This window comes from Xenopus tropicalis, chromosome 1 (assembly GCF_000004195.4).
Source record: "Xenopus tropicalis strain Nigerian chromosome 1, UCB_Xtro_10.0, whole genome shotgun sequence".
In the NCBI taxonomy this organism is placed as follows: domain Eukaryota; kingdom Metazoa; phylum Chordata; class Amphibia; order Anura; family Pipidae; genus Xenopus; species Xenopus tropicalis.
Genome location: NC_030677.2, coordinates 6,449,647 through 6,476,672, shown reverse-complemented (window position 1 = coordinate 6,476,672; position 27,026 = coordinate 6,449,647). Strand labels below are relative to the sequence as shown.

At 41.9% G+C, this 27,026-nt stretch overlaps 1 protein-coding gene across 1 annotated transcript; it reads right to left on the bottom strand.

Moving 5' to 3' along the window:
- Window positions 1-887: 887 nt before the first annotated feature.
- On the bottom strand, window positions 888-27,026 carry LOC100487968 (vomeronasal type-2 receptor 26). The gene is made up of 6 exons (XM_012956142.3): window positions 26,782-27,026; window positions 13,833-14,124; window positions 7,196-8,029; window positions 5,304-5,522; window positions 2,520-2,643; window positions 888-1,792 (listed from the first exon to the last, which is right to left on the bottom strand). The coding sequence occupies exons 1-6, from the start codon at window positions 27,024-27,026 to the stop codon at window positions 888-890; spliced, it is 2,619 nt and encodes an 872-aa protein (XP_012811596.1).

Sequence of the window (27,026 nt, the reverse complement as noted above, 5' to 3'; positions counted from 1 at the left end):
GTTTTTCTTCAAAAAATTAGTGGAAAAATTTAAAAACCACCAAAAATTCTGGGTTTTCGTGTTTTTTTCATTTTAGTTCCACATTTTAATTTGTTCATGTATTTTCCATCTTTCCTGGTTTGGATTGTGTGTAAAGTTGTAGATAAAGCCGGGAGTTTCAATTCTGGATAGAGTAATAAGCCCTATAAAGTATTGAACTATATGTACTGTATTACCCTGTGGCAGGTCATTTTCAATTTCTAGCCACAATTTTTGTGTATCATTTTCCCAATCCATATTTCTTTATTATAAATTGCTTTTATTTTCCTTTTTCAAACAAAACAAGGTATAAATGGTGAAATAGAAAAAAAGAGATAGAGAAAGGGGAGAGTGAAAAAGAGAAGGAATCAAAAGTCGGAGGTTCGAAGACGATCAGATACCGTCGTAGTTCCGACCATAAACAATGCCAACTAGCGAGCAGCTTCCAGGAAACCAAAGTCTTTGGGTTCCGGGGGGGAGTATGGTTGCAAAGCTGAAACCCAACCCATATTTCTGTGGACCAGTATAGTAGCTTTATAGTTATTTAATATTGGGCATACTTAGTCCACCATGATCTATAGATTTTCCATACAATCCATGCCAATAAGGAGATGGGTAGGGGCAGGGTCTACATGCTTCCACCCTCCCACAGCTTTCCCAACGCAGTCATCATTGTATTTGTTGGAGTAGCCACAGGTCTCTTCACTTAAATGAAATGCAGAGACCTGTTCAAATTCTGCATTAAAGCAATGCAGAATGCAGAAATGAATTGGTCAGGTCTAACTGAATTGGTCTTGGTGATAGAAGTCCACAAAGTCCTTAATCAAGCAGTCTTTAATAACATTTACCTATTAACATTTTATACTTCACTAGGATTTGTTTGCAAATACATGGGATTTTGTGTTTATTTCTGGTTTAAACAGAATAACATAACATTTGGGCAGAAATATAGAGGCTAAAAGGCCGGCGCTTGAGGTGAGTATGGCAAATATCTCCACACACACAGTGTTTTTGCCTTTGGTGCTCAGATAGGCCGGGATCATTGTGATCCAAACACTGCAGAAGAGCAGCATGCTGAAAGTGATGTACTTGGCCTCATTAAAACTGTCCGGTAAGCTCCGAGCTAAAAATGCTAAAACAAAACTAACAGCTGCCAGAAGCCCCATATACCCAATAACTGAGTAAAAGCCAATAGCTGAGCCCTCATTGCACTGAATGATGATGGTTCCAGGGGAAGTGTGAATGTCCAGTTCCTGAAAGGGAGGAGAAATGGCCAACCAAGTCATGCAGATGATTATTTGAATGGATGAGCAGAACAAGACTACAGAATTGGACAGTTTGACTCCCAGCCATTTTCTCCATGAGCTCCCTGGCTTGGTGGCTTTGAAAGCAACACAAACCATGATAGTCTTGGCCAGGAGAGAAGAGACAGCTATGGAGAAGGTGATTCCAAAAGTGATGATGCGCAGCATGCAGGTTATATCCACAGGGCGACCGAGGAACAGAAACACACTGAGGAAGCTCAGCTTGATGGAGACAAGGAGGAGGAAGCTCATGCTCCGGTTGTTGGCTCTCACTATGGGGGTGTCATGGTTGGAAATGAAGACTACAAGTACTAACAGAGTTATAAGAAAGAAGAGAACTGAGATTGATGAAATAAATACAGATATCAGATCATTGGTGTAGGAAAGAAATTCTTCTGTTTTTGTCATGCACCGATTCCTCTTCTCATTGGGCCATTCCATGTCTGAGCATCTGATGCAGCTTATGCTGTCTGTAAAGATGGAAGATAGTATACAATAAGAGTATATACTGTACATATGGAATATGGTCACCTGTAATCAATGTTGCATTGCTGTTACTTGTGCAAATACTGCAAAATTGTGCTCTTCTTACACAGATATTAACAAGACATTTTGTGTATTCTGCAAATAGATTTAGCTTAATGTAACGAGTGAAATACACACACAAATTAAACAAAATCCATAAATAATGATTATACATTAGAGAAATAATTTATTTTGCCAAAAATGTCAAATAAGATTAAAAAAATGTTTTTGCCATTTAAACAAGAAATGAAATTACTATATTTTAGGACCTTCTGCCAAATATATTTTCCAGTAATGAATTACTCAGGAGGAAGTGAAAACACATGAAAGTAAGAAAAGGTCCAGGACCAGACGCTATGCACCCCTGGTACAGAAACGGGCTGAGCTCTGTGATTGGCAAACCAGTTTGCTGGCATGGTGCCAAGGGATTGGGGAATTGCCGATATGGCACCACTGTTCCACAAGGGATTCTGCTCTCAGCCTGAAAACTATAGTCCTGTTAGTCTGATTTCATATATATAAATATGCTTGTGTGTTGATAGATCTGTGTAGGGGGGTAAATATATGCACTGGGGGTCCTTTGAAACAGGTTGAACTTGATGGACTTTTATCTTTTTCAACACAAATGCAACTATAGCCAATGAAACTGTATTGTATATATTCTGTATGTACCAGTAATGTTGGAGATCTCTCCCTCAGAACACAGGACACAGTCATAACAGCAGGACTGGGCTCCGGGCCTTGGTGCCTTCCTGAATCCCGGGGGGCAACTGGCTGAGCACTGGGCTCTTGGGATCTAAAATAATGAGAGTTGTAATGTAAAAACCAGTCATCATTATTGCACTATGCTAAAGGAGAACTATTATTAAATAATATTTCTGTAGTGTTGAAAAGATAAAGTCAAGGCAAATATTTGATCATTTACAGCATTTAGACATTATGCCCCATTCTGAATTTATGCCTCATTTTATTTAAAGCAACCGCCCAAGCCCCCCCCCCCTCAGAATACCTGGCTCCCTGGTCTGTGTCACTGACAGAGCTTACAATCTGGCCACTCCCCCAGCAGCAAAAAGAGGCAGAGAAGAAGTTATGGAATGGACACAGGCTGGACTGGGTGCCTACAAAAGCTGCTTATGCACATACAGTATATAATTAAAGCTGGCAAGTCTTTGCACTCTAGCACCATCTAGAGGCAGAATTTCACATTCAAAAAGATGGTGTCTGGACATGGTGAGACAAAATGTGAAAATTTTCTGGCTGCATCTGTGCATTGCCCTTTTTTGAGAAGCTTCTTTACACTTTACCACCACTGTTTTTCATAGAAACAGCAAAGTTTGCGATGGTGCCAGGGTGAATGCCAGTTCATAGTGGGAAAAGAAAGATCTGTGATGTCACTATCATGGGATCCCCTGGTCCTTAGGCCACTAAGAAACATATGTTCTAACACACCAACATACCAACACACCACCAGTTACTGGCTTGGAATTTTCTGTGCTATGGTCCAGGGCTCAATTCAGACTATAGGTGCTTTTTGCATGTATGTTGATAAAAACTGGATTTTTATGTACTTAATTTTAGGATATTATTTTATAATTGCCTTTATTCTTGGATTACTGAAATACATAATATACATATATAAATTAAGAAGTAAGATCCTAGTGGGAGCGGGTCAGTCATCACAGAATACAGGCTGATTCTCTAGTTTGGACCTTAATCTAATGTCCCAAATATGCTGATCTTGACTTTAATCTAATTTTCCAAAATAAAAGACATAAAGCTCAAACTTTTTTAGCTACATACATGCAAAAGTAAAAAGCAGCCTTAGTCTGCACTGAACCCTGCAAAGTAGCACTGAGAATTTCAAGGCCGGAATTCAAAACTGTACACTAGTGATCCCCAACCAGTGGCTCAGGGGCAACATGTTACATAGTAACATAGTAAGTTGGGTTGAAAAAAGACATACGTCCATCACGTTCAACCATAATGCCTATATATAACCTGCCTAACTACTAGTTGATCCAGAGGAAGGCAAAAAAACCCCATCTGAGGCCTCTCTAATTTGCAGCAGAGGGGAAAAAATTCCTTCCTGACTCCAAGAAGGCAATCGGACCAGTCCCTGGATGTTGCTCCCCAACCCCTTGGATGTTGCTCTCAGTGCCCCCAAACCAGGTAGTTATTTTTGAATTCCTGACTTGGGGGCAAGTTTTGGTTGAATAAAGACAAGATTTCCTACCAAATAAAGCCCCCTGTAAGCTGATAGGGTGCATAGAGGCCCTTAATAGCCAATCACAGCCTTTATTTGGCTCCTCAATGAACTTTTATGGTGCTTGTGTTGCTCCAACTCTTTTTCCATTTGACTGTGGCTCATGAGTAAGAAAGGCTGGGGATCCCTGCTCTACACCATCAAATCAAAGGATGCTCCAGAGTTGCAGAACATATGGATAATGACTTTCCCTCTTACCCTCCCCTTGCAATCTGAATGCATTGTTCATATGTGCATTAGCAAGATTCTCTAAGGGTCGGCCAACTGATAAATTTCCATATTATTTTAGGGTGGTTTCCTTTGTCTAAGTCATGGTTATAGCGGGATCTACCCTGGCTTTTCTATGGCCATTGCGCTCTCCTTCATTGCCAATGTGATGCCTAGTATACAAAGGGTTACCAATGTATGAGGCATCAAAAGTGAGTAGCCCCATGAAAACACTATATTTTTGGAAAGTAAACAAAAAATTGTCAAATCATAACTTAAAGTTAGCATTTTTTTTAAATTAATTAATGAAAGTCATCTGAAAGCTTGCCTTTGGTAGCATCCTGTACTTTATATATCATAGTATGGGATATGTATATATGTATTGACCCTAAAATGAAATGAGTGCATATCTTGTCTGTCACTTTGGCTGCTGCACAATATGCACCCGGCTTGTGTTATCTGATTTGTTCCCACTCCGGTTACAATGGGCAGTGTACAACTTTTATTGGAATTGCCCTCAATATAGTAAAAAGTCTACAATGTGAGTTGTGTGTTGAAAGTATGTAAAAAACCCTAATAAATAACTATATTAGTGTAACTGGTGTGTTTTTGTGTGAGACAATGAAGGGCCCCAGGAACTGATGGGAAATGCCATGTGGCCCCGTATTCCCAGGGGTGATACTGAGGGGCCCGGGAAGTGAGTACAAACAGCAAATGGAGCACATTTTGCACATAACTGAGCTGTATAAAAGCAAAGGCCACTGGTTTACAGACCTGAAGGACAATGAGAACCAGATAACAGAGAGGGACAGATATAAGTTCTAGTTGTGACATTTACAAATAAGTTTAAAATCACTGAAAAATAAATGTATGTAGAATAATTGCATAGAATTACCTGTTTATTCAATATGGGAAAAGCAGTTTATGGGGGGGGGGGGGGACAACTGAAAGGAAACCATATAAATGTTAGGGAAACAGATTCTTACCTGCCCTTTACTGGTCTTCCATGTAATTTCATCAGGTGACACACGCAGTGCCCGATCTGATTTATTCCATGGGCAGAAATGTCCAACCCAATTCACATAGAGCTTTCCGAATAATTCGATATAACAGTTATACAACAGATATTCAATCTGAAAATTTCCATTTTTATCCAAAAAGTGATCCTTGCCTTTTATTTTTATTAATTTTAAAAACTGATGCAACTGTGAAATACAAAAATGTGCATTTAATAGGAAAGTTATTAGAATGGATCTATCATAGATATGAAGCCTCTGCACCCCATAAATAAAAGGGAGCTTTGTACTTAATCCCTGCCCAGAGGAGGTGTTAATCCAACCCAGGCTCCCCCCCCACTGTATTTTCTGACACAGACCATGTGCAATTTATGTCAGGTCTAGATTGACTTCAACTGTGCATGGTGTTGGGGCAAAGATTGCAGTAAAGAGAAGAGGACCTGAGTGACCCAAGTTGGGGCCTGTACCCCGCACTGTACTGCACTGGATTATGGATAAGGAGAGGAGAGGAGGAAAGCCTAGTGGAGGGGCCCTGGGTTGACAGAAGGGTTCTCTACTCTTTTTAATAAAGGGCTTCAGAACTCCTTCTGTATCGTTGTCTTCTTTCTTTTGTGTTGGAGAACCCTGTCTTGCCAATGTGCCACCAAATTACAAGAAACATCATCAGGAGCTACTGCTGCTGCATGGGCTGATGGGGTTTTAGTTTGCCCTCATTTTCAGGGAGCTCATAGAATTCAGTTGAAGCACTAGGTGCGACTTGGGGGAAGACCGTTGCATTATGGGCAAGAAATGTGGCATTTTGTTGTTCTTTGTGCACTTTGCATGTCTTTTTTTTACAAATGCTGAGAACATTAAAACAAACATAAGAACATTTGGCATTTGGCTATATAGTTACATTCAGAGAAGATCAGTAGATTATAAAGTAATGAGCTTATAGAGGTGAAGCCACTTTGCGTTATGTGTCTAACACAGAATAACTAAACTCATTTAACTCACTTATTTAAATCCCATTTAACTGACACAATTGCATCACAACATCCCGTCTAATGAAGGAAAGTTTAGTCATTTTGGATGTTTCTAAAGATGAGCCTCTATTTGAGGGGCCTTAACTTGAGAATATAAGGCAGTATAGAAGCTATGAAGAAGGTTCCTTTTTTATTTCTAGTCAGTCTGTAGTTATATGATTTCATTTCTCAGTCTTAAATAGGTTTATACATTTTTTACCATGTTGGATAGCAACTAGCACTTATATTGTAGTGTCACCACTGTGACCTACAGCACTTATATTTGCCTACTTGTGTCTGTAAGTTACCCTCCCATATAGATTGTAAGCTCTACGGGGCAGGGACCTCCATCCTCTTGTATTTATCTATTATCTTAATAACCCCCTGTCTGTATTAATGAATTCTACTGTACAGCGCTGCGTACATAAGTAGCACTTTATAAATAAAGATATACATACATACATACATACATACTTCCCAGATTGACCTTACCCCTTTAAATATATTTGTTTTTGTATAATCCAGCTTCATTGAGGCTTGGTGACTTATAAAAGCCTCAAAAGCTGTCTTTGTTTCCATATAAAAGGATTGGGTGTCCCATTGTATGATCTGATCTTTGTGAGCCCTTTTAACTGAATCATAGAGAGGTGTATATGTTTTCCGATAATGTTTGCTTGTTTTACTGATATATGATATTATCTGGCCTCTTGAGTACAGCCTTGGGAGTGTTCCAAAACAGCAAGTTCATCCATTCCTACAGGACAATCAGTTTGTGATGAAGTATTATGAACTTGCAAATAAAAGTGTAGTGTCATTTAGTTGGACAGAGACAACATTGGATAGGGGGGCTTGTATTACCTGGTTTCTGTAACTGGAGATTCTTTTGCTGTTTGGTGGAGATTTGCTACTAAATGAGAAATGCATCATATAAAGGGCACGATACATCACTTGAACTGCACTGTACACAAGGGCAGAGTGTAATACATTGTTAAAATTCCCAATATCTGTAATATGTTCCTGCCCGGTGCAGTTGTGGAGAGTTCCAGAATAAATGGTTTCATACAACTGATTCTTATCTTGATCTTCTGACAAACAGAAATGATACTGCATCCAGATATCTTCAAGTACCTTATCTTCTGGGTAATTGTAAGGGTGAATGTTCTCTAGAAAATGTTCAGTTCTAGTTGTAATGAAATTAATTGGCTTTTGCATAATTATCAAGCTCCCATTAACAATTCCCATGATATAATTCAGTGAGTCTCCATTAAGTGCCCAGTTAGAAGTGAAGACCACTGTGTTTTTATCAAGAACATCAATAAGTTTTATTAGTTCTTGTTGAAATGTAACAGAAAATGTCCCAAAAATAATAGTTACATTGACTGAAGATTGTTTAATGATTCTCTTCCATTCTTCATAGTAATTGAAATTATTTTTAGTCAACATATCCCTTTCTTTCCTCATCTTTATGTCGAATGCAACACAAATTCCAAGCCTGGAGAGATGTTTTGTCAGCAGTTGATGTTCTCTGTCTTCATTGTCCTCTTCAGTTCTAATTATCCCAACCCAGGTCCAGCCAAAATAATACAGAAACTCGGCCAAAGCTTCATAATGGGCGTCACTGTGTAAGAGCCGGAAGAAGTACGGGAAGGAGAATCTGTCACTGAGCATTGGGTCTGTAGCTCCATAACTGATCTGTCAATGTAGTGAGAATGTTTAAAGCACATTTAAACCCTACATTTTCTAACCATGTATATACATAGTTGGGCACATCTCCCCCACCCAAACAGCACCATTTGTACTGCATATATCCCCTATGATCGTCAGCACCATCACATTTTCCTAAAACAAATACATTAGCAGGTTTCACCCAACAGCCATTTTCCATCTGACTTCATCAGTGACATTTACATCTGCAAACAGAATATGTGTGCTGGAAAGTTCATGCAATCAACAATGTAGGCTTACACAGGCAGAACTTACCTTTATAAAAAGTCCTGCCTAGACTGAGCACTGTGGTGGCTAAGCTGAGCTTAGGAGTGAAGGTTAGAAGAAAAAAATAGGAGGAGACAGCTAGAGAAGAATTTTTCTGGAAATCAGCAATGCCATGTCTTCATTGGCTGCTAGACTGGAGGGCATTTGGTAACCTGAGTTGAGTAGAACTGAGCATGCTCAGTAGCCAAGAGCCAAAGAAAATTACTAAGGGAGTGGGCTGGGTGAGTTAGAGGAGCAGAAGGACTCCTAAGTGATAAAAGGTATGTTGCAGCCTTACTATTGACCTTTTAACAACCAAAGTGGCAGTCTATATATATATATATATAGCAAGACAATGAGCCGCACACGCAGGGACTTTGTTAGAAAACAAAAAATTTCTTTAATGAAAACGATCCAACGTTTCGAGCACCAACTGTGCTCTTCCTCAGGGAAGAGCACAGTTGGTGCTCGAAACGTTGGATCGTTTTCATTAAAGTAATTTTTTGTTTTCTAACAAAGTCCCTGCGTGTGCGGCTCATTGTCTTGCTATATACATGGTTTTTGCAAGCACCTGGGGCATTTGATTACTATTAGGGTGTGCTCTGTTCTTTTCTATATATATATATATATATCAGTCTTGATGGTGTCTGCACTCCAAGGCTTTAATATTCAATGGGGTGCACAGCCAAAATCTGAGTATTTAGCATGAAATAATCCATGGCCGGCACACCCTTAAAATTCAAATTATTTCATGCTATATATATATATATATAGACTGTATTCTTGGATATTATGCTTGTTCAAGAGATCTTCCAAGCCCCCCTTGAAGACATTTAAAGAATCACAACATCACCCAGCATCCCCCAGCAGGGCATTCACCAACCTCACTTCCCTCACCATGAGCAATCCACTACTCAGCATCCCCCAGCAGGGCATTCCCCATCCTCACTGCCCTCACTGTGAGGAACCCCCTACCCAAAATCCTCCAACAGGGCATTCCCCAACCTCACTGCTCTCACCATGAGGAACCCCCTACCCAACATCCCCTGGCAGGGCATTCCCCAACCTCCTCACTGCCCTCACCGTGAGGAACCCCCTACCCAACATCCCCTGGCAGGGCATTCCCCAACCTCCTCACTGCCCTCACCGTGAGGAACCCCCTACCCAACATCCCCTGGCAGGGCATTCCCCAACCCCCTCACTGCCCTCACCATGAGGAACCCCCTACCCAACATCCCCTAGCAGGGCATTCCCCATCCTCACTGCCCTCACCGTGAGGAACCCCCTACCCAACATCCCCCGGCAGGGCATTCCCCAACCCCCTCACTGCCCTCACTGTGAGGAATCCCCTACCAAAAAACCTTCAACAGGGTATTCCCCAACCTCACTGCCCTCACCGTGAGGAACCCCCTACCCAACATCCCCCAGCAGGGCATTCCCCAACCTCACTGCCCTCACCGTGAGGAACCCCCTACCCAACATCCCCCAGCAGGGCATTCCCCAACCCCCTCACTGCCCTCACCGTGAGGAACCCCCTACCCAACATCCCCCAGCAGGGCATTCCCCAACCTCACTGCCCTCACCATGAGGAACCCCCTACCCAACATCCCCCAGCAGGGCATTCCCCAACCCCCTCACTGCCCTCACCGTGAGGAACCCCCTACCCAACATCCCCCAGCAGGGCATTCCCCAACCTCACTGCCCTCACCGTGAGGATCCTCCTACACTGCTTCAAATGAAGGTTCAGTTCATCAAGTCTAAAGGGGGGGCCTCTGGTTCTATAATATTTTGTATGGGAAAAAGATCCCCGCTATCTCCTTAGTGCCTTGCTCAGCCTTCTCTGATGTACTGTGTGCATGGGTACAAGGGAACCCTAATTGGCTTGTGTTGATAGCCACAACTGAGCAAATTAATCAAAAAAGTCCTTATTGATGGCATGCCTGCAATAATGCTATAGTCACTAGGGATGAGCGAATTTTTTTGCCAGGCATGGATTCGCAGAAAATTTCCGCATTTCACCATTGGCGAATTGTTTCACGGAACTTCAGTGAAAATTGCGTCAAAATGGACGCGGGCACAAAAATAAGAAGCAGGCAGCAAAAAAAGATGACGGGGACAAAAAAGTTATGCGACAAATGCGTTTCGTAGATTTTTTGCCCTTTTGTGAATTTTCTTGTTCTTTTGCAAATTTTATGGCGAAGCGAAACGGGACAGATTCGCTTATCACTAACAGTCACAATAAACATAAATAAAATTTACAAGCACCGACACAAATCCACATTGGCACATTGCAGTGAGCGCTGGTTAGTGAGCCCCGGCAGTGACACTAGAATTCTGGTTATACACAAAGCATTGTCAGTAGGAAACATAAGCTATACCATCATAACACTGTTGAGACTGACAGTTAGAATGCCAAAGGCCAGCAAGGTTGGGACTTCTCCAAATGGAAGTTTATTTGCTAATTGTAATGACTGACGAATAGAACATTTATAAAAAATAAAAAGATTTTTTAATAAAGAAATCACATTTCTCTATTTTAAATATAGAAAGATGGAATCTAGGAAAAAGCAATTAGTTCTGTATAAACATCATTTTTGATTAAATGTCTTTCCCCCTCTTACAATTACTCCTAAAGAATAAGTAAACCTAAGAAAAATGTAATGTAAAATGACTCGGGGTACTTTTTTAAGCACTTTTGCAATTCACATTTTTTATCAGTTTCAGAGCTATTTAAGTTTTTATTACCTGCCAAACCTTGGTCCCTACCCCATGTCCATTTTGTCACAGCGCCGTTCACCACCTTGCAACTCTACACTGCAAAAACCTTATCCCCATACCCAAAGCCACTGTCCAGATATCTTCTGCCCTCTGGCTCAGTCTCTAACAAACATACCTCCATTCATTCAACCTCTTTGCAATAACTAAGACCTGGCTTTCTTCTACAGACAGTGTGCCACCTGCTGCCCTGCGCTATGGGCAAAATCTGGAAACACAGCAGTGGGTGTACCAATACATTCTTCCACCTGCTGTTTCTGTCATTTTCCTCATTTGTGGTTCACTCTATGATGCTCTTTTCTCCTGCATCACGGGACCTTCTGGACCAACCTTGTCCTTTAACCCTTTCCCTGCCAACGACGTAGCTCCTACGTGCTGGCATAAAAGATGTTAAGTGCCGAGCACGTAGGAACTATGTTTTCTTTATCTTGCGCTCATTCTCTGTGCTCGCTGCTTAATCTGAGTGCAGAGAAGGAGCGTAGGGTAAAGAACCACCTAGGGAACGAGCAGAGGGGGGTACATAGTGGCCCCTGGGGCACGATCGCCCAGGGGCCCCATGGGAAAAGCCTGACATCTAGATTCTACATGTCAGGCTTTTGCTGCTCTTCCCCCCCCTTCCTGAGCTCCCCCCCTCACTTCCTGTACTGCCCACACATGGACCCGACTGCTGCTGCTGTGCCTGTGATCTTCTGTGTCTGTCCTGTGATCTCCAGCTGTTTGTGCCCAGGTTGGTGCCAGATACACACACAATCACACACTTATTACACTAATACACACTTATACACACACTCTTACATTTTGGTGGGGGTTTCACACATTCACAGCACTTACTTGCACACTCACACACATGCACACAAAACACATTTTGCCATGTGTACACACACACTTACACACTTCCAATTTTGTATTTTTTTTTTTATCGCATCGTTGTTTTTCTTGCCTGAAAAAAATGTTTTATTGCCATTGCGGATAGCGTATTCGCTAACTGCACTGCACAATACCTTTTGTGTATTATTTTTGTGTTTTTATTACATTTTCTGTGATTTTGGTGCATTTTTAGTCATTTTATTGCATTTTTAGCCATTTTATTGCATTTTCAGTTATGCGTAGTTGTTGTTCACTTGACTTTGTCTGTAAAACTAATTTGCCCAAGCCCAAATACTAAAACTGTGATTATGACTGCAGATATCACTAGGAAAAAAACATTGATTTGAATTTTTTTTGGATTTTAGCAATTTTACTGCATTTCACATTGTTCTTTGTTACTTGTCTTTGCACATGGACATTTTGCCTGCTGTACTTCAATCTGGCTTTGTCTGCACCCCACATAGTTTGGTAAATCTATGCATATAGGGCATCAAACTGTTCAGTAGACCCCTGGCCTTCAGATAAGAGGCTGCATACTGGAAGCTTTGAGAGGATTTTTGGAAATATTATCAAAATTGCCAAATTTAAGAAAGCTTTGCAGCTTGGTACTTTGTAGTAGAAAGACATGGGTACTCATTTTAGATTTGGGGGAAAGTGTACTTTCCAAAAATATATGGCTTTCTGGGGTGAGCATACTTTTTACTAGCATTATCCCACATATAATGATGTAAATGTGTTGATTTTGCAGAAGCTGAAATGACAGAAATGGCAGATCCTATGGGGGTATGTTCACATTGGGGCCCCTACATGCCACATACTTAGGTAAACCTATACATATTGGGTCTCAATATAAAATATTATTTTTTTAAATTTTTTTAGACATTTAGAAGCCTATATCGTGTTACAGAATTGGAATTACACAAAAATTCCACCATATTTTGAAAGCTTAGGTTGTCCTGAAAAAAAACAATATAGAGTTTTCCTGGGTAAACTAAAAGTCCCCCCGAGGAAAGGCCCCTAAAGTGAAACAGTGCAAAATGTTCAAAAACTGTCTGGCAGTAGAAGTTCCACTTTGTCCAAAATGGCTGGCAGTGAAAGGGTTAAGAAACAAGATGGTGGAGTCAACTGACAGAAAACAGCAATTTATATTTTTGAGTGAAACAGTGGAAGAATGTATATTTAGCATTGGCCCTTTTTATTGGTCTCATGATGTATACAGTTGAATATGTTTTCTTTAACACCCCAGTTACCTTTGCAGTAACTGTAGGCTATTGCCTGAGCTGCAAGAAACCTATTATGTCTAATACAGCTGTCCATAGACTTTATCTATATTGCACCTCCACATTAAGATGCCAACAGAGAGTTCAAGTTCAGTGTTCCATCCTAATTTACAGACAACTTCACTCTGTAGCTGTAATCTTTGAAGAAAGTGTTCCAACCATGCCAGTTGCCCCTCTCCTGCCATTACAGTGTTCTTGCACTATATAAAATTCCATATAATGCAGTTTAAGTCAAATAAGAAACTCACCCAAGGAGACAGCAAATCTATGTAGTCACAGGGAGTAGAACAATTTGTATCACCAAGGATAGGTGGCTCTCAGAAAAGAACATAACTACTGATTTGGCCAGGACCAGTGTTACTCATATCCCAAGATACATCATGATGTGAGTGGGTTTATAAAACTAGAATACCTTACAAGCTCAGGTTCATCACGTTGTACTGATCAGATCCCAACAAATATTTGCTCTTGCTGGAGCTCATCAGTGTTGGACAGGGTTTCTGATTAGAAAGAAAGTGGCTTCACACAACATCTCCTTTGTATGTAAAACACCAAGCATTTTGACTGTATAGCAAACAAGCTGAATATAATGTTTATTTCACCTGGGTATATCCATAAAGACTCAGAATCTGGGCTATGGGTACAGTCGTCTCTGAGGTGAGATCCCCAATAAATCCAGCAATGTGTCTCTTTCCCACACAGGAGTAATTGGGAACCGGCTCCCTGGTACCAGATAATATCTGTAATACGCTCCTCACAGCCTTCCGTGCATCCCCACAGGAATCAGATATATGGTACCCCAGGGTCAGGTTGGGTAATAGAATTCGGTCTTTGTTAATGTTCTCAATAGCAAAAAGGAAATCCACATAATGTCTGTAATACTGAGGAGAAGAACTGGAGAAATGAATTGATCAGATCAGTATCCAGGGACTTACTATATATACAAATACTTAGAACGTGCATTCTTACTCAGCCATTGGTTTACAATCAAATATTGTTCATCAATTAAAATGCAATACATTCTTGTTTTGTCTGTTTTTACCTTGGGACAACAGCAAGTCGGTGGGACTACAGATGAGATTTTATCTAAGCAAAACAAATTACTAGTGATCAGCAAATCCGTGGTGTTTTACTTTGCATAAAGGTTCACAAAACTGCTAAAAAATTATGTAAAACCACAAAATGTTTCTGAAATGCATTGGAGTCTATGGAAATGAAAATCATATTGTATTTAAGTAGTTTTAGAGCTGAAATAGTATCTACATTCTCTATCAATATTGAACCTTCTAGACATCCTTCCACGCAGGTGCTTAGGCCAATAATTGTACAAATCAGTTTGATTAAAAGTGACTTTTAATTTTCCACTAATCATGCTCTTTAGAGAATACAGCTGTCTGTAAAACAAGCAGCAGGACTTTAAGGGTCTCCCTAAATGGGTGAAGGCTTCAATCCCATTGTCGATGGTATAATGATGTGTTACAAGTGGGAAATGGGAAGGTGAGTCCTTGAGGCAGGGGCTGTTACAGGGTGGAGCAGGTGTAGACAGGACGGAGCAAGCATTGATTAGAGAGGATGGGACGGAGCGGGCGTAGACTAGACAGAACTGGATGGAGCAGGCGTAGACTAGACAGGACGGGACAGAGCAGGCGTAGAATAGACAGGACGGGACAGAGCGGGCGTAGAATAGACAGGACGGGACGGAGCGGGCGTAGACTAGACTAGACAGGACAGAGCAGGCGTAGACTAGACAGGACGGAGCGGGTGTAGAGTAGACAGGAAGGAGCAGGCGTAGACTAGACAGGACAGAGCAGGCGTAGACTAGACAGGACAGAGCAGGCGTAGACTAGACAGGACAGAGCAGGCGTAGACTAGACAGGACGGAGCGGGTGTAGAGTAGACAGGAAGGAGCAGGCGTAGACTAGACAGGACGGAGCGGGAGTAGAGTAGACAGGACAGAGCAGGCGTAGACTAGACAGGACGGAGCAGGCGTAGACTAGACAGGACGGAGCGGGTGTAGAGTAGACAGGAAGGAGCAGGCGTAGACTAGACAGGACAGAGAAGGCGTAAACTAGACAGGACGGAGCGGGTGTAGAGTAGACAGGAAGGAGCAGGCGTAGACTAGACAGGACAGAGCAGGCGTAGACTAGACAGGACAGAGCAGGCGTAGACTAGACAGGACAGAGCAGGCGTAGACTAGACAGGACGGAGCGGGTGTAGAGTAGACAGGAAGGAGCAGGCGTAGACTAGACAGGACGGATCGGGTGTAGAGTAGACAGGACAGAGCAGGCGTAGACTAGACAGGACGGAGCAGGCATAGACTAGACAGGACGGAGTGGGTGTAGAGTAGACAGGACAGAGCAGGCGTAGACTAGACAGGACGGAGCAGGCATAGACTAGACAGGACGGAGCTGGCATAGACTAGACAGGACGGAGCAGGCGTAGACTAGACAGGACGGAGCTGGCGTAGACTAGACAGGACAGAGCAGGTGTAGACTAGACAGGACGGAGCTGGCGTAGACTAGACAGGACAGAGCAGGCGTAGACTAGACAGGACGGAGCAGGCGTAGACTAGACAGGACGGAGCAGGCATAGACTAGACAGGATGGAGCAGGCGTAGACTAGACAGGACGGAGCAGGCGTAGACTAGACAGGACGGAGCAGGCGTAGACTAGACAGGATGGAGCAGGTGTAGACTAGACAGGACAGGATGGAGCAGGTGTAGACTAGACAGGATGGAGCAGGCGTAGACTAGACAGGATGGAGCAGGCGTAGACTAGACAGGATGGAGCAGGTGTAGACTAGACAGGACAGGATGGAGCAGGTGTAGACTAGACAGGATGGAGCAGGCGTAGACTAGACAGGACAGAGTGGGCGTAGACTAGACAGGACAGGACGGAGCAGGCGTAGACTAGACAGGACGGAGCAGGCGTAGACTAGACAGGACGGAGCAGGCATAGACTAGACAGGACAGGACTGAGCAGGCGTAGACTAGACAGGATGGAGCAGGCGTAGACTAGACAGGACGGAGCAGGCGTAGACTAGACAGGACGGAGCGGGCATAGACTAGACAGGACAGGACGGAGCAGGCGTAGACTAGACAGGACGGAGCAGGCGTAGACTAGACAGGGCGGAGCAGGCGTAGACTAGACAGGACGGAGCAGGCGTAGACTAGACAGGACAGGACGGAGCGGGCGTAGACTAGACAGGACGGACAGGCATAGACTAGACAGGATGGAGCAGGCGTAGACTAGACAGGACGGAGCGGGCATAGACTAGACAGGACAGGACAGAGCGGGCGTAGACTAGACAGGACAGGACGGAGCAGGCATAGACTAGACAGGACGGAGCAGGCGTAGACTAGACAGGACAGGATGAAGCAGGCATAGACTAGACAGGACGGAGCGGGCATAGACTAGACAGGACAGGACGGAGCGGGCGTAGACTAGACAGGACGGGGCGGGAGTAGACAAGACAGGATGGGACAGAGCAGGTGTAGACTAGACAGGACGGGATAAGCGAGGAGCAAAGGAGCAAGACTAAGGAGCAAAGCAGCAAGGCCACAGTGCTTAATGTTAACCAATGTTCAGGCAATGTGTGTGAGGAGGGCTGGGCTTAAATAGGGCAGAGTCAGCCCTGATTGGCTGACCCCACCTAGCCAATAAGGCTGCTGGGGTGATGTTACCTAGCCCAGGACACAGGTGAAAAGAAACACAAGGCAATCACCTGCTTTCATGGCTCAATGCTTAGGGGGAGCAGCCAACAACCTGGAATCAAACCCCAGTAGATCCTAACATGGTGCCTGTGATGTTCTGGTTTTTTTGTGCTAAACAGACTGTAAGGTTTGATATAATATCCTATAATCATATATTCATATATGCATGTATTTTGATACTTTGATACACTTTGATGCTTAGCATATCATACTCCATTTTAGAAATGTACCTCCATTTTGTAACAGCAACCAGCAAGGTTTGAACATCCCATAATAAGCTGTTTTTCCCAAATAGTACCCTTGCACAACTTGCACCTGACAAAACATAAGCCTTGAGAAACAATTTAATCTTATCTGTGCACTAACGCCTTTCTACTCCTTGTATCCTCCTTTAAATTCCTGTCCCGCATTAGCCATCCTTGAAGGCCATCCTTGAAGATAATGAGGTTCTACTCCATCTTTATTTTATAATGATTCCTTTGTCCCTGTACGTACACAAGTGGTATAAATACTATGATCACGTAAGAATAAACTGGACAAGTTTGAACTTCCCTTGGAGCTGTGTCTTTCTTGCCCCCGTATACGCCTTTGTCCTGGTAGGAGGGCTCCCACGGATTACTAAATCTAAGATCGGCGGTCAGGGACCTTACACAGACCAGAGGGTTTAAAGCCATAAGTTCAGTTGCATTTAAAACCCTATTCATTAAAGGTACTTTCACCAAAATGTGCTCCTTGCACTTCCGTATAACTGAACTCGGCACCACTTAGTCCTTCTTGCCTCCTGTCCCGCATTAGCCATCCTTGAAGATAATGAGGTTCTACTCCATCTTTATTTTATAATGATTCCTTTGTCTTTGCATGTACACGAGTGGTATAAATACTATGATCACGTAAGAATAAACTGGACAAGTTTGAACTTCCATTGGAGCTGTGTCTTTCTTGTCCCCGTATACGCCTTTGTCCCGGTAGGAGGGCTCCCACGGATTACTAAATCTAAGATCGGCGGTCAGGGACCTTACAGTTATGGTACCAGGAGTGGGGTGTTGTCAGCTGGAAGGGTGAGTATAACTCTATTAATTTTGAGTCTGGCTACGGCACCGCCACATCCGTATTTTTGGCAGCAACATCGGAGTCTGCCTATAAGTGATTTATTGCGCTGCTGAGAGTGCAAGGTGATTTATTGCGCTGCTGAGAGCGCAAGGTTTTGTGTGCGCTGTAGGAGCGCAGGATTTACTGAGGTAAATTTATAGTCTGCTGTGGTAGCAGGAGTTTGGCCGCTCAATTGTTCACATTTGATTGGGAGCCTCCTGAAGGGATTTTCTTATTTTTCTCTATCTGCCAATATTGTACTGTATATATATAAATGTTCACATAAACACGCAGGGCATTAAGACTGATCGCATATCGTCGTGGGTATTGTTGGGACCTTGATCTCAGTTCAGCCCCGACGACTTTGCTTTGCCAAGCGTGCTTATATTTTTTGATCTTTGGAAATTAACGGCATTAAGAGTTAATTGTGCAAAGTAGTCAAAGGTAATAAGGAGTTTTTTGGTAAACATAAAGATAAGCCTCTAAAGGTAGGCACAGGTCTCTTGTTGCGATACTGTTGGATGAATTACTGTTTGTCTGTGTTGTGTCTTTGTTATTGTCTTTAGAAGTAAATGTTATATTTTAAACCGGTTATCTAAAATTTATTGCAACATTAAGGAATACCTCTGAATGAGCTAATAAGGTTTTTGCTTTTACGGAATTATTGCAATTAAGTTTCATTATAAGGAGTTGAAAATAAATGAAATAAAATTTCTAAGAAATTATCACTACACATTCATGATAAACTTGCAAGGAATACTGAACCTGGTGTCAGTATGATTCTATCGGTGTGCACCCACACGCTTTGCTGAACTAATTTGAACAGGAATAAATACCGTGAGGACTGATTGTGTCTTTAAAAAATTTAAGCCCAATGTGAGACTGCAGGTTTTGTCTGTCTTTAAGCCAAATATAAGGGTTCCGGACAGTTGACACGGAAGGGACGGAGACTGATCACCTCCGGGACACGGTGGGAACTTAGATTTCAGTTTCTTTACCGTGTCATCCCCATATCCTATTGTGAATTAGTCCGTAGTCCCAGTGGCTTCCTGGCAGCCAGCAAAGACAGGTTCCTCTGGCCTGCAGCCCCTTAACTGAACCTGGACATTGGTATTTATTGCCTGATTTATGTTTCTTGTTTCTATGTCGTCTTGTGTCTCCCTGTAATTGGTCTCTGTTAACCGTCCGTCTGAAGTTGTGCCTGTGAAGGTCAGTAACAGGACTCTTATGTGCAGGCATTAGAGGGGTTAATAGCTACATTCCAGCTGAGCGCTGTGCATGCTGGAGTGGGGGTAATTACACTGGATTGTGTGTGGAATATCTTAGCTTTGGTGGGTTAACCTAGTACAGTGTACAGGGAAGATATGTCGTGTAATAATTGCGTATGTGGACTTCTGTTTGGTATTACAGAAGGGGGGTGGCAACTAGCTAGTATCACGGAAGGGGGGTATCCTGAAGTTTACCTGGGTAGGAAACGTGTAATGCCCAGTGTTCCGGACATTCTGTGTTACCGGCTTAATGTCCATTTCCCTGTGGGACAAGAAAATTTAGGGAAAAGTATAATACAGATTTGGGAAAATGCTATTTCCAGCGGATACTCACCCGTGGAGTGTGCTTGCCACCCTAAGGAAGGGATGTTAGAGTGTGAGCAAGACGAACAAAACCGAGTCAGAAATTTATTGGCAAATTGCCGGTAGCTCTGTTCAGTGTTAGATACCGACTAAGGGGGGGCTGTAAACTGTCGCCTTCAAAATTTTGTTTCAATCAGCTCCCAGATTAAGGTGTTACTTTCCCCAACAGCTGCAATTACACTCTGATGTTTTAACTAATTTTGTATCTCAATTAATTTGTGAACTAACTAAAGTGCATGGTTAGATGTTCTCTTTTGTTCCAGATCCAACCTTCACTGAGGGAACTACAGCCCGAGGACTAAATGATACTAAAGAAATTCGTTTGGAACTACACCTCCCACTACAAAGGATCCCAGTTCTGGAAGGAACACTTACATCCGTGCAATAATAACTTATATCCTTTTCTGTATTACACAGTTCTGATACATTCCTCTAATACATAGCCTCATGCCTTATTTATCTTAGACATATGTGTCAGGGTTAATGCATGTAGAAATGGAAGGATTATGGTTTAATAGACAGTCTATGGCAGTTGTATTAGCCTGTAAACAAGAAGGTTTCAGAGAATATTAGAGGACATATGGCACAATTATATTAGTGTACGGACATTTGTCCATTAGATCAAATTAACCTGCCGTGTGGGCTATTTTCCAAAATTAATGTAGGATGTGTGTCTTGTACCCCCTACAAAGCATTCTTAAAGACCCACACACCTGCTTATCAAAAACAGTATCCCTGGTATCAAGAGAAGATATACGGGCCATCAACAGACTCATGCACCCGATGGTACACGTTGTAACAGACATTAACCCCTTATTTACCTCTACACCTTCAGACTCAACATACTACAGTGTCATAAATTTAGGGAATGCATACCATTCTATATCAGTAAGTGAGAAGACGAGGCCCTTGTTTGCCTTCACGTGCGATCGGCGTCAATCACCTTTGCACAATTAGCAATGAAGTACGCCGCTAACAGCGTGATTTATGGGTATGTACTCCGCGAATCTCTAAAGGGCTGGGGATATCAGTGAGGGTCAACTCCCCTGCAATATGTTGATGATTTGTTGTTATGTAGTGCAGACCAAGAAAGTTGTGAAAAAGACACTATTTCACTGCTGAATTACCTGTGTGAGGAGGGGCACAAGGTATAATTAAAAAGGTGCAGTATTGCAAACCATCTGTACAGTACTTGGGTTTCTTGCTATCACAGGGGCAGAGACTAATAAACCCACAGAGAATTCAGGCAATCTCAGCCATAGAAAGCCACAAACTAAGGAACAATTGCTCACATTCTTGGGCACGGTTGGTTTTTGCAGACAATGGATTCCAGACTGTTCATATTTTGAAAGCGTCTTAAGGAGCATACTTACAGACTCTGAATCTGACAATTTGCAATGGACTGAAACTGGCACAAATGCATTTAAAGCTTTACTGGGGGTATTGGCATCTGCACCTATACTCAGTCTGCCTAACTATAATCTGCCTTTGTGTTGTACTGCAGGAAATTGTAAGACCATGGTTGCAGGCTTAGCCCAGATTTACGGAAACAGTTAAAGACCCATAGCATACTTCTTTAAGGTGCTACCGCTCATTGCGCAAGGCATATCTGCCTACCTGTGGGTGCTAGCAGCTTGCGCGGTAGCTGTTGAGTCTTTTATTGCTAATACCTTATTCTATCCTACAACTTTCTATACTTTACAAGTGTTGATGGTAAGCCTATTGCGCATGCTATTTATATAGAAGAATTGTGACAAGCCCTTATGCTTCCACACACCCTAGTGGTAGTTAAGTGCCGTGGGCACTCTACCGCCGGTGGCTGCCCACCCAATTGACCCCCCTGCGCAGCCCCCACCTGATATTACTGCATTATGTGTGCCACATCTCTGCCACATGATTTGCTCTTATATGAGCTACAGTTATATGATAATATGTTGACCATCGACAATAATGGTCTCTGGTCAAAAGGAGGGATAATAGGTCTCCAGAAATATGCAGCACCACTGTTCATTATGTAGTTCACGGTGTCAAGTAAACAGGAAAGTCACAGCAAGTGCATATAAAAGGGAAAGTCATAGCAAGTGAAACATTGAAACTGGAGGGTATCAATACCCCTTTGTCATAGTAGACAGGTTCAGTAGGTAAATGGGAGCAAAAAAAATTCCATTTGAAATCTTAATGGGTAAGCCTTTTCCCACTCCGTGGACAAGGACTCCCTTAGATCACTATATCAGGCGATTTGGATCAGATACGGGAACAATATGTAACTGAATTGATAAAGGTTTTGAATAGTCACAACAATGATGTTTATCTCTCTTTTCACAGAAACCTACGCATCCATATTAACCAGGAGACATTGTGCGAGACTCCATCCAAAGAAAGGGGGAACCACCCCATACGGAGATCTCACGACCGTGATAGACATCACCAGAACCGCAGTCCTGACATCTGACAGCAATCAATGGATACACAAAATGCACCTAAAGAGGGCCCCCACCCCGTGCGGATTACTCCACAGGATACACCATCCTCAGATGACAACGGTGACCCCCCCCTTGAGGCCCTACCCAGTCCTCGCCCAAGGAAACGGCGATTGAGTCTGAAAATCTACCTCATCATTTTCCTCAGCAAAATTCTTGTTTTAGCAGGATTTGTCTACTTATCATTTTCCTTAGCACCATGTGTGCACATCACCATGAGGAGTTACCCTGTTTGTGTGGACAGTCTCCGGACCGCCCCAACAGGAACATAACAGTAGACAAGAGAGCATTAGACATACGTGATGACAATTGTGGGAATACATGGCACGGATTGTTCTTAACACTAGTTACAGGTGTTTAAAGGATGTCACTAGTGCAACTGAACTGATTGAGACTTGTTTTGTAGCTGTTGCTACTCCCACCATTGTGCTTACTGACATTTTCCATGCTAAAAATGACTCTGAAGTGCAAGATTCTGATATTGAAACACATGTCTCTGTATATGCTTATGTTACAGATCAAAATGCTACTAGACGCATGCGAAAGAAATTTGCTTCCATAGTTACTCACAATGTAACTGCAAGTGACATATACTATAACATGACTTGTAATGTTAGCGACATCCCTGTGTGCATTCAGGCACGTGTGACTAAGAGTACTGACCCGCACCCAGTGTGCAGTAGGATGACTTCTCAATGCATCATTATCACCACAAATATGTCATGTAATGATACCATCCTGGCACCTAGTTTAGCTAAGCATGTGCCAATGCCCAGAGGTTGGTTCTGCTCTTGTAGGAACAACTCGTTTAATTACATTCCAGCCAATATTTCTGGTGGACCCTGTGCATTAACTAGACTTAGTTTAGCTGTTCCTACAGCCCACCCCGGACAGACCACCCAGGCCCAATGCCCTAAGAGAGGCACAGATTATGAATACATACCTAGGATTGCAAGACACCTAATGTCTAAGTCTGAAATAATAGCGCTAGGATTCTCACTGGTAGGAGTACCAGGATTGACTGTATATCAGGGTAAACAAATTAATGAAATCGTTTGCATCATAGTTAAGAGCATTAATGCTGCCAGCATTGCAATTGCAAATCTATTGACTGACATAGGAGACGCTAGAAAAGTTGTACTACAAAATCGTGCAGCGATCGATTATTTGTTTTTCAAGCATAATCCTGGTTGTGAATACTTTGAAGGCTTATTCTGCTTTAATTTTTTCGAAGTTGTCGTTATTATTATCATTTGTTTGATTATCATTCAATGTGTGCCTTCATTAATCCACATGTGTTATTCATGTTATAATGATATAACTTTAAGTGTTATCACTTCGTGATAAAAGGGAGGGTACCTAAAATTCTCCCTCCATAGATTTCATCTTCAATATGTTATCACTTCGTGATAAAAGGAGGGATTGTAAGGTTTGATATAATATCATATAATCATATATTCATGTAATTATATCTTCATATATGCATGTATTTTGATACTTTGATACACTTTGATACTTAGCATATCATACTCCATTTTAGAGATGTATCTCCATTTTGTAACAGCAACCAGCAAGGTTTGAACATCCCATAATAAGCTGTTTTTCCCAAATAGTACCCTTGCACAACTTGCACCCGACAAAACATAAGCCTTGAGAAACAATTTAATCTTATCTGTGCACTAACGCCTTTCTACTCCTTGTATCCTCCTTTAAATTCCTGTCCCGCATTAGCCATCCTTGAAGGCCATCCTTGAAGATAATGAGGTTCTACTCCATCTTTATTTTATAATGATTCCTTTGTCCCTGTACGTACACAAGTGGTATAAATACTATGATCACGTAAGAATAAACTGGACAAGTTTGAACTTCCCTTGGAGCTGTGTCTTTCTTGTCCCCGTATACGCCTTTGTCCTGGTAGGAGGGCTCCCACGGATTACTAAATCTAAGATCGGCGGTCAGGGACCTTACACAGACCAGAGGGTTTAAAGCCATAAGTTCAGTTGCATTTAAAACCCTATTCATTAAAGGTACTTTCATCAAAATGTGCTCCTTGCACTTCCGTATAACTGAACTCGGCACCACTTAGTCCTTCTTGCCTCCTGTTGCACCTTGTAATGCAGAGAAACCCTGGAGCTACCGGCACCTCTGGGGAACTTTATTTGCTGCACTTTCTGTTGTAAATGACCCCTAATATATTTCTGGTCGGAAAGGATCACATGGAGAAATATAAGTCTGAATTCACAAAGAAATTGCCACTTCTGGGAAATAACTGCAATGTGAGTTCCACTGGAACTTCCCACTTAGCAGCTGATTTATCAAACTGTGAAATCCTAAAAGATTCCCAGCAGTTCAATATTTTCCCCATTTATCAAAATTTTTCAAAAAAATTCCCAAAATGAATTGAGAAATTAATCAAAGCCGATACCTGTGTCATTTTGGGAGCAGCCAAAAGCCATTTTGATCTATGGGGGACAAAGAATCAGACAGTTATTACCTAAGAAAAAAGACTGTGAAATATAAAAGGTTTGGAAACATTTCACATGTATACCAACCAATGCCTTTATAATTCAGCCCCAAGAGAAAATCATGTTTCATTTTTCAGTTTGCCCATTGTATTTTGCCTCTTTAGTTGTAGCTCAATTACAACCATGGGGCAACAGGGAGACAAAGGCCAGAGCTTAGTCATATATCTGCCCTATTGTAGAAGTGACCGATTTGAAATGTAAATATTATTTTGCTTTATGAAAATCCTATGGAACAGAAACATGTGACGTAAGAATGGCCTTATGGGTCATGAATCACAGAACTGTGCAGTTGTTACCAGTTTGAACATGGCAGTTGCACAGGCTAATGTCACCCCAACTGGTTTAATAACCCCAGTCAGTCACACAATGAATTAACATGGAACTAGATGAAACGACTATAAAAAGTCAATTGTCCCTGTTTGTTGGCAAATGCTGCTTTAGGGATGGCCCTTTCCATTTGATTCCAATTTTCTTCTCTGTACATTCAGTGCAGGCTGGGAATTAATAAGAGATGATATAAACCTATTATGGGTTAAGATGTATCCAGCCAAAAGCCCAGGAAACCAACAAGTTATTCTTTCTGTGATTCTATATAAATACAGCAAACTATTCCTGCTATAAATGCCCCTGAAACATAATATACTGCATCTGCATCAACATCCGTCCAAAAAAACACCAGTCTATAACTGCCCCAAATTTCCCAGAAATCCACAACACTTGCCCCATGAAGGCTTTAAGCTTCTCCTAAATGAAACTTGTACCAAATGGTCCAGAAATATATCAATATATTAACCTTAATTGCTCCAAAAAATCATTGTGGTAGAACTGCTCTGAATTATAAACTGACCTACAGTAACTGAAGCTCAGATTCCCCCGTTTCAGATTTTTTAGCACTAAAAGTTTCTGAAAAAAGTCGCAATTTTTCTAAGATTTACTATGTGACAATACTGCCAAAAATCCAAACCTCACAATTCTCCAGCTAAAACATGTAGAAGTCAATGTAGAAGTCAATGTAGAAGTCAATGTAGAAGTCAGTGTAGAAGTCAATGTAGAAGTCAGTGTAGAAGTCAATGTAGAAGTCAATGTAGAAGTCAATGTAGAAGTCAGTGTAGAAGTCAATGTAGAAGTCAATGTAGAAGTCAATGTAGAAGTCAGTGTAGAAGTCAATGTAGAAGTCAGTGTAGAAGTCAATGTAGAAGTCAATGTAGAAGTCAGTGTAGAAGTCAGTGTAGAAGTCAATGTAGAAGTCAATGTAGAAGTCAGTGTAGAAGTCAATGTAGAAGTCAGTGTAGAAGTCAATGTAGAAGTCAATGTAGAAGTCAATGTAGAAGTCAGTGTAGAAGTCAGTGTAGAAGTCAATGTAGAAGTCAGTGTAGAAGTCAATGTAGAAGTCAATATAGAAGTCAGCGTAGAAGTCAGCGTAGAAGTCAATGTAGAAGTCAGTGTAGAAGTCAATGTAGAAGTCAGCGTAGAAGTCAATGTAGAAGTCAATGTAGAAGTCAATGTAGAAGTCAATGTAGAAGTCAATGTAGAAGTCAGTGTAGAAGTCAATGTAGAAGTCAATGTAGAAGTCAATGTAGAAGTCAATGTAGAAGTCAGTGTAGAAGTCAATGTAGAAGTCAGCGTAGAAGTCAGTGTAGAAGTCAATGTAGAAGTCAGCGTAGAAGTCAGTGTAGAAGTCAGTGTTGAAGTCAATGTAGCAGTCAATGTAGAAGTCAATGTAGAAGTCAGTGTAGAAGTCAGTGTTGAAGTCAATGTAGCAGTCAATGTAGAAGTCAATGTAGAAGTCAATGTAGAAGTCCTACCCTTCCCCGGAGGATCCTTATTTTGTTTTGAAATTTTAGAGGTTTTGGATTTTCTGCAGCTTTTTCCCATGTGTAATTTTTTCAGTTTAGACTTTTTAGTAAGTGTCAGACATTCGAGGAAATGAGTTTATTTGAATTTTTTAAAAGAAATTTTTTTTTTTTAGCTTTATAGTAAATCTGCCCCAAGATGTTTCTAAAATAAACCAAGCAATATGTGTCCCAGCTGTACCTGATGTACCTGATGTACACTCACATGATAAATGCCCCCTTGTTCAAATAAAGTTCTGTTCCCTATGAGATCCTACTTACTGGACACACAGGATCCTGCTGGAAATGCCCTCTGGATGGGGGAAATTAATTGTGTAGGAATTCATGGTTAGCACCCCTCCGATCATAATGTCTCCTTCCTGTATATATTCATATTCCTCATACGTTTTAATGATCTCCAGGTGACAGGCAGGATTGGGGGGCTGCACATTAGATCTGCAGGGTCCCACATACAGGGCTGTCAGACATATCAGCACTATGAAGGGATTATATGCAGCTTCACTCAT